Genomic DNA, 8,047 nt, shown 5'->3' on the forward strand with positions numbered 1-8,047 from the left:
TGTTTTTTCTATAAAAATAATGTTTGGTTTGTATTTTCACATATGTTTTCTAAAAAAAAGATATAACATTTTTTAAAAAAACAGAGAATGTAGTAAGACTAAGAAATAAGAACTAGATTTATTCCTCAATAAATATTTAATTGTTCAATTAAGATGGAAGAACTTTGTTAATCATAAAATGGCAAAAAAGATCAAGACATATTGTTTCTTACTTAGATTGATGGATCTAAGTTCTATAGCTCTAGTCTTAATTCGAAGGAAAGAGATGGATCTATAAGCAATCTTTTATAAGGACGATCTAACTCTTACAAACTTTTTTAGAAAGGAATATTGATTATTGAATAACTCATCTAGTTTTTATAACGGGTGAAATTATTTTCTAAAAAAAAAAGGAAAGCACATTTTTTAGAAAATAAAAATAGGAAACCCATAAACTAAAGGCTCTCTTATATTTTATTTGACGGTATATAAGATGTTATTTGCCGGCTAATTTTTATATATATATATACTATTTTATTAAAAATCTAGACTTTTTACTAATTAATTTTACTGAAACTCAAAATGAAATTATATTAATGTCTTTTTTTTATATATATAAAATAGGTACTGTAATACTTATCTTTAATCTCACATCTTAGGATTGACAACACCATCAGTGAAAAAGCTAGCTTCTATAAATACCTTGGGCAGACGACGTTAGAAAGAATATTTTTGTTGACCATTTGGTTAACATAAAGTGTAGTAACTGTTTTTATCAGTTTAATATATGATATAAAAAAATTAAATTAATTTTGTATGAGGGAGAGTCTGTTACAGTAATTTGTTGTTGGATTCTCGAACGTCACTCTTGTGTTATATTACTACATGGACCTAGCGCACCCTTAGTAAATCTAATTTATGGGCTTGGAATACTAATTTACGTATATTCATGTATTATATATATATATATATATATATTTATTTATTTACTTATTGCAGACCTTTCACCGTGTGCTTGTGCGTGACATTAGTCCAGACACCTGGATTCATTGAGTATTTTTTTGTTTTGTTTTGAGAATATTATATATGTTTAGAGTTTAAGATTTTAGGATTTAGGAGTTGGGTTATAATGAATTTGAGTCAATAAGATTTTCCCTCTAGAGTTCAGGCTTCCCTATTAGATTATAGTGTTTAAGATTAAAAATTTTAGATACTCACGGAGTATATTATATATATTTAGGGTTTTAAGATTTTAGGATTTAGGGGTTGAGTTATAATATGTTTAAGCTAATAAGATTTTCTCTCTTGGGTTATAGTATTAAAGATAAACAATTTTAGATGCTCATGGGGTATAGTGTTCATATTTAAGAAAATGTTGATTTAAGAAAAATAAAAAATTGAATCGAGGCACTGAGATCATTGTGGCACATAACATTTCGTCTGCAGCAGATCAAAGCTATATATATAAGCGCCCACTGTGGGTGCTTAATTTAGGTGACTGAGTGCTTGCGAGGGCGCCCAAAAGTGTTTCCGGCTTCTCTCATGTACTGTCCGACACCTCCTACATGACCATGAGTGGAATCCGACGTAGGCTATCTGACGCAGCCAAAATCTATTTTTTTAATTTCTCTCTCATATGCATATAACAACTTTTCTCTCTTTCCTCTTAAATTAAAATAAACAACTTTTTCTCTCTTCTCAAATTAAAATAAAATTTCCGTTTCTCTCTCCTATGATTGCACGCAATAATTACTGTGGTGTTGTTTTTTAAAGGTGGTGTAAGTGCTACAATATTATAGCAGCTACTACACAATAACTGCTATAAGTTATAGCACTACTACATAGTAGCTGCTACAACGTATAGTAGTTATTGTGTAGTTACTGAGTTGTAACAATTACTGCACCATTGCAATAGTTAGTGTATCGTTATAACATCTACTATACAGTTGTAGCAACTACTGCACTGTTATAGAAGCTACTGCATCGTTGTAGCAGCTATTATGTAATAGCTGCTACAACATTGTAGCAGCTACCGCACAGTTGTAGCAACTACTATGTAGTAACTGTTATAACGTTGTAGCATCAGTACCACAGTGAGACTATGATATGTTGGGCGGCCTGTGTGGGTGTCTGTTCTAGGCACCCCGTATGCACTCATATATATATATATATATATATATATATATATATATATATATATATATATATATCCCCGCATATGCACCTAAAATATTTTTTTATTTTAAAAATTTTATAGACTTACTATCTATTATAGCCCGACTCCTAAGCTATAAAGTAAAATCCTAAATAACATAGTCAAATGCTTTTATATATATATATATATAGAGAGAGAGAGAGAGAGAGAGAGATAGAGTTGGGACGCTCGAGTCACTTTTGGGCTCCTCGACTCTTGGTTGATATATATATATATATATATATATATATATATATATATAGAGAGAGAGAGAGAGAGAGAGAGAGAGAGAGAGAGTTGGGACACTCGAGTCACTTTTGGGCTCCCCGACTCTCGGTCGTGCAGTGGAGGTGTGAATGGAGTGGTACTCAGCATATCAAAACTATATATATATATATATATAAAAATATAATAGAGGGGGGAGAGAGAGAGAGAGAGAGAGAAATAATACTCTGCACATTCTTGGACAACTCTTATATGTTCAGACGTTCGGAATCACTTCCGGACGTCCCAATTCACTTATTGAGAATTAGGGCTCTCGGGTGGGCATCTGGACGCTTGGACTTGTGAGGGGCGCCTGCACACTCCTGGACGCCCCTCATAGGTCCGGACGCCCGAGTGCTCGTCCAGGTGCTCTGATTCTCAAAAAGTGAATTGGAGTACCAAGAGTGCTTTCGGACATCCGGTTCTATGAGGGGCATCTAGAAGTGTGCAGGATAAGGGTGAACACATATATAATCGCTAAAGCAATTTAAACTTAAACTTTGTTCTTGGAAGTGTTATGGCCAATTCCCGTGCAGCAGTTCCCTATTTTTTTTCAACAAAAACAGGTAACTGATTCCCACAGAGGCTGGCACCACCCATTCTGTTCTTCCATGTTTCTCTTTTCTCAACTTGTCCAGCTCAAAGCATGTGCCTTGTTTCATATCCTCCACTGGCTGTCAAGTTGGCATGCAAGTTCTTAATAGTCCTCCTTTGTAGCCTTCCTTGTAGGGCCTGTCTTATCCCTACTAGCAAAGCTGGTCGCCAGGCTAAATTAAAATGTGTGTATCAATATATACTTCATCTTCACCAACTCACAGGAGTAAAACCTTTTTGCATGCATTAATTATGGGAACACAAAGTTTTGTGCTTGTGTTTGTCTCGACTTAATTGTTATTCGAGTAATGAAACCTGAAACTTTTAAGGAATGAGACTTCGTTGTTTTCTTCCTGCAGGGGAATATATATGATATCTTACCTTTAAAATAAGGATTTATTCTGGAGCAGTAGGAGATGCAAAATCCTTTGTATCTGTCTAAAATTTTATTTATGAGTATGATCCGAATGGGTGGGCAATCCATGAGGTGGCGGGCTGTTCACCTACATCGCTATCCTTTTGGAATTTATTGTTTTTTCTCATCTTCATGAGACCTTCAGATAATTATCACAATAATTGAACTCTTGGATGAGTTGGAATCCATCTGAGTTAACAAATAGAACATGTTTGGAGATTTTCTTTATTAAATTTGTTTTTCACTCAAGTCGATGATATCTTCTTTAATTTAGTTTTTCACTCAATATCGTGAAGATCTATCGTTGTAAGTTCATTTGCCACAAATTTCAATTGCTTATAATGCCATCAATTAAGAAAATGTTAGAATAGGGATAGGGAGTCATTATTAATGTCCTTGATCCCCTAGATTCTCTTAATTTTACATTTTGGAATCTAAAATTTTGATAATAACTTTTCGACCTCTTAAAAAATGTACTAATTTACATCTTATAACAATCAGTTTGTTACTTGTCACTCTCTCTTAAAACGACTTAATATATTATTAGTATTTTACACCCTTGTCCCTAGGTTATGGGAAGTGGTAAGCACCCTCAGGACTCTCCATTCTCGCAAAGTTCAGAACAGGAAGCACAAAAAATTCACCTTCCATGTTTGAGTTACATTGAGTCATGGTGTCGACTGTCATTTGTGCTTCCAGATTTAATTTAATGATCAATTAAAACTTTTTGTGAAGTCAAACCGATCCTATTTTATATATATATATATATATATATATATATATATATATATATATATATATATAAAACAGGATGGGGAGGAGCCTTATTTAGTAAAAAATTTAAATATAATCCAAAAATTTCAGAACAATTGTGCAATATGCATCAGTAAACTATAAAGAAAAGGGGAGACTGACTTTTGTTTAGATTTTGAATTATTAGCAGTAATTTACTATTTAGAAACTTTCCTGTTGTTTATTTGTAATAAGCCTGAAATTACTATAAGAACTGATTATAAGACTATAGTAAAATATAGTCAACAGACAAAAGAAGTGAGAAAAGGAGTAGACTCTAAACGTTGGATAAAATTTACAGATGCTATTCTTAATAAAGGACTTAGAATTCAGTAGGAACATATTAAAGGAAGTGCTAATTCGCTCGCTAATACTTTATCTCGATTACTAACTTAGTATTATTTGTAACTATGGATATACAAAAGAGAGTTCACACTTATGGCTACCAAAAGATAATGAAATTTGACAATCAAGAACTTCCTCAATTCTCCCGCAAGGGAGATACTTTTGACTTTCCTCTACAAGTTCAACTTGATAGCATACAACAGTGCTTAATTGACAATATTTGAAATATTCCTACTTCGCTTGGTATAGTCAGCCAAAAGATAACTATTATCAATGCTATTTATAATTACTTCCTTACAACTATTCAAAAACTACTTGGGAATAAATTCTCATGCTATGCTATTCTCTCTGGGGCTTATGCCGACCTCTATGCTACTTGGGATGAAGTAAAAGTCTTACTTCTAGAAGAAGATAACCCTTCTAATAAGGGGGTTTATTCACTCAATAAAGCTTATGACTTACTACGAGAAAAATTAGGTCCCAACTTTATAATAAGCTCATTACTTCACTTGGATAACAAAATACAAGAAAACAAAATTTATTTAATGACTGCTTCTTCTAATACTAGCCCAATAAGATGAGATACATATCTCCTTGCTGTACCACTTAGACTTTTACATTATCAGTCATCAGAAGTATTGCAAGGCTAGAAGAAGAGAGATAATCTCTTCTCACTTAAAGACCTGCCAGAAGATATCACTTTGTATCTACGTACATTGGGAGACATCTCCTCTTATAAAACTTTCTTAGAACTTGCAGATATTTTAAACTTGTTTCATCAAAACTCTACCCCAAGGATGATGATTACTTACACTGAAGAATACTCTGACAAAATCTCATATACAAAACAGTTTCCGCAATGCTCTCAACTTACAGACTTAGGCTATCGATGCCAACTTTTATATTCTATGATAAGCCAATATGCATTTGGAAAAGTTTTAGAGAAAAAATTATAAAGGAAGGCTTATTACTATATATATAAAGTGAGAGAGAGAGAGGTCGTGGACTTCATCTGCGATAGAGAGGTGTTTTTTTTTTTAACTTGTTTTTTAGTTTGCGGTTATGCCATTTAGGAATTTACCTTTAGAGTTTGTGGGTTGAGTTATAGTATTATGTATAAAAAAAGTTTCAAAATGATTTTTTTTTAAGTGTGCACAATGTGCCATGTAAGGTATATAGGGCATCATCCCTATAAATATCAAACTTTTTAAAATTATAAAACATTTTTAATATTTTACCTCCCTTAAAAAATAATTTAATATAATTTGCCTCTAAGCCGATAATCGCTTCCCCTACTTATATCACCTATAGTGAGATTGACACGGATTATATATAATGTCTGTAAAGTCGGAGGAAAAAAATCTATTCCATACAGATGAACTACAGTTTACAATTTATTTCTTTATAGATGATCGCTGGACCGACCATATAGAATTGACAGGATTCCATCTTTTACTATCACAGAGTGAGATCGACAACAGTAGATTTTATAAGAAATCACCACACCATTAGATATTGTTCATAATCCAGAAATACAGAAGGAATCGAGAAAAAAATTTATAACAATTCAATCGCGTACATAGACACAGAATCGCGATGGCTTGCTTGCTAGCTGTGTTTTCGATCCGTGAAATTAATTAAGCAGAGTGTACGTATCACCTCATGCTTTGGCGGGCTCCGTCGCCGGCGCGTCCTCCGCCCGAGGCGGTGGAGGTTCGGTGGTCGTCGACTCGGCCAGGGCAGGAGTTTCTGTAGCGGATGCAGGCGGCGTGGTTTCCTCCTCCTCCTTCTTGGTCTCCTCGATGACCTCGGCGGTTACCTCTTTGCTGGTGCGCTCTCCGGGGGCCGGGGCGGCAGGTGGCTCTTCTTCCGCCGGGAGAAGGCTGGAGACCTCCTCGAAGATGAAGGTGATCGGTCCGGCGACGTACGCTGAACCGAACGTGACGGCGGCCTCGCTCACCGGCTTGGAGCCCGGAAACTCTGCGCAGCACGTAATTGATTAATTAATTAATTAATTAATATGCTGCGAGCTTTTATTGTATGCATAAATGATACAAATAGGTAATTAAGCAATAAATCACCAATCTTCACTAATTCTTCAAGGAATTTCTTGACTCCTGATGAGTTCTTCTTCAGACCAGACTCTGTGGGTTTCTTCACCAAAGCCTGTGAGTAATACATATATCGACAATCAAATATTATTACTCTTCTTTTTGGGATTAGAAAAACTACTATATGGACCTTAATTGGCGCTGGAGAAGCTTCATAAATCTCTACAACTTTAGCTTGCAGTTCAGTCTTCTTCTCTTCAAACCCTCTGCCATACTCTTCCTGGATATATACATGCGGAGACATCAATCAAGAAGAAGAAAAAGAAGAAGAGGAAGAGGAGGAGGAGGAAACTGAGAAGAAACCTTGGATTCATCAAAGGACTTGACAGCCTCAGCTGCAGCAGCTTTCTTCTTGCTATTACCAAAAACATTTGCAAAACTTGGAAGGACTTTAGATTTCCATATGCTGCCCATCTCAGTATCTGTATATAATTCTTTCTGAGTTCATACAAGATACAAATCAATTAACACAGAACAACAAGACTTACTCTTAATTGATCTCCCTCTCTTTCTCTGTTCTTGTTCTTTCGTCTCCCTCCTCTCTTTGATCTGCAGCACTATATATATTCTGAACAAATAAGAGGCAACATATCGTACAACCCTTTACTCTAATACCCCTATACTTCTTCAAAACCACGCAAGAACCCTGTCCTAGGCCCGCGGCGGGGAAAGCTGTCGGTGCCCGAGGATGGCACGCTTGTAGATATTGCAACGAAAAAAGGGTAGATGTGGAACAATGAATAAGTTGGCAGCTGTCGATGGGCCCCTGCGCCGGGAAAGCGGCTTCGGTGGCGCTGGGCTGTTACTGGCATGGCAGCTTATTGGACTCGACCCGTCACCACGTGGCTTCGCTGATCAGGAAACGAAGGTCATGTGACATCCACGTGACACCTAAGCACTTGATGAATTTAATTATGTCGAAATTAAGGTAATTTTAAAAATTATTCCTTAAGTACAGACTTCTTAACTTCTACATGCGTTCCATGTCAATTAATAAGGGTATAATACTCATGATTACTCGGCATTAATGATGTATGTTAATTCAGATTGGATGTTATCTGATTCATTATTTTTTTTAATTAACGATGTATGATAATTAGTTCTGGACAAATCAATCCCAATCATAATACTTAATCATTTGGATTAATAGAGGGAATCCAGATCGGCACGGTGGGGGCAATAGCACGGAGAGGATAGGAAGACGATTACGCAGCTGCGTCCCTAAAGTTATAAAAATTAATCTACCAGAAAAAAAACAATATAAAAATTTCCTCATAGATCTTAACGTATGCAGGTTTTTTTTTTAAAAAATAAATAATGCAGGTATCCGGTTTCTTACCCACCCCATTAAAG

The 8,047-nt window shown here is 35.2% G+C and overlaps 1 protein-coding gene and 1 pseudogene across 2 annotated transcripts; one reads left to right on the top strand and one right to left on the bottom strand.

The window, feature by feature from the left end:
* Positions 1-705: 705 nt before the first annotated feature.
* Positions 706-884, top strand: LOC121993495 (annotated as a pseudogene).
* Positions 885-6,049: 5,165 nt separating this feature from the next.
* Positions 6,050-7,266, bottom strand: LOC121990651 (plasma membrane-associated cation-binding protein 1-like). Of its 2 annotated transcripts, none has more exons than XM_042544755.1 (5): positions 7,183-7,266; positions 6,998-7,116; positions 6,825-6,914; positions 6,665-6,749; positions 6,050-6,563 (listed from the first exon to the last, which is right to left on the bottom strand). In XM_042544755.1, exons 2-5 carry the CDS (start codon positions 7,106-7,108, stop codon positions 6,244-6,246), a joined length of 606 nt encoding a protein of 201 aa, XP_042400689.1. In that variant the 5' UTR covers positions 7,109-7,116; positions 7,183-7,266; the 3' UTR covers positions 6,050-6,243. The 2 variants fall into 2 exon arrangements, with proteins under 2 accessions (XP_042400689.1, XP_042400690.1); XM_042544756.1 differs by having other exon boundaries at positions 6,998-7,132; positions 7,183-7,225.
* Between the last annotated feature and the right edge of the window lie 781 nt (positions 7,267-8,047).

This window comes from Zingiber officinale, chromosome 6B, assembly GCF_018446385.1.
Source record: "Zingiber officinale cultivar Zhangliang chromosome 6B, Zo_v1.1, whole genome shotgun sequence".
In the NCBI taxonomy this organism is placed as follows: Eukaryota; Viridiplantae; Streptophyta; class Magnoliopsida; order Zingiberales; family Zingiberaceae; genus Zingiber; species Zingiber officinale.

Coding starts and splice junctions, on each gene's coding strand:
- LOC121990651 (XM_042544755.1), bottom strand. CDS start 7,108: ATGGGCAGCATATGGAAATCTAAAGTCCTTCCAAGTTTTGCAAATGTT. Junction 6,750..6,824: donor CTTCTCCAGCGCCAATTAAG/GTCCATATAGTA, acceptor TATTACTCACAG/GCTTTGGTGAAGAAACCCAC. Junction 6,564..6,664: donor TGAAGAATTAGTGAAGATTG/GTGATTTATTGC, acceptor CGTGCTGCGCAG/AGTTTCCGGGCTCCAAGCCG.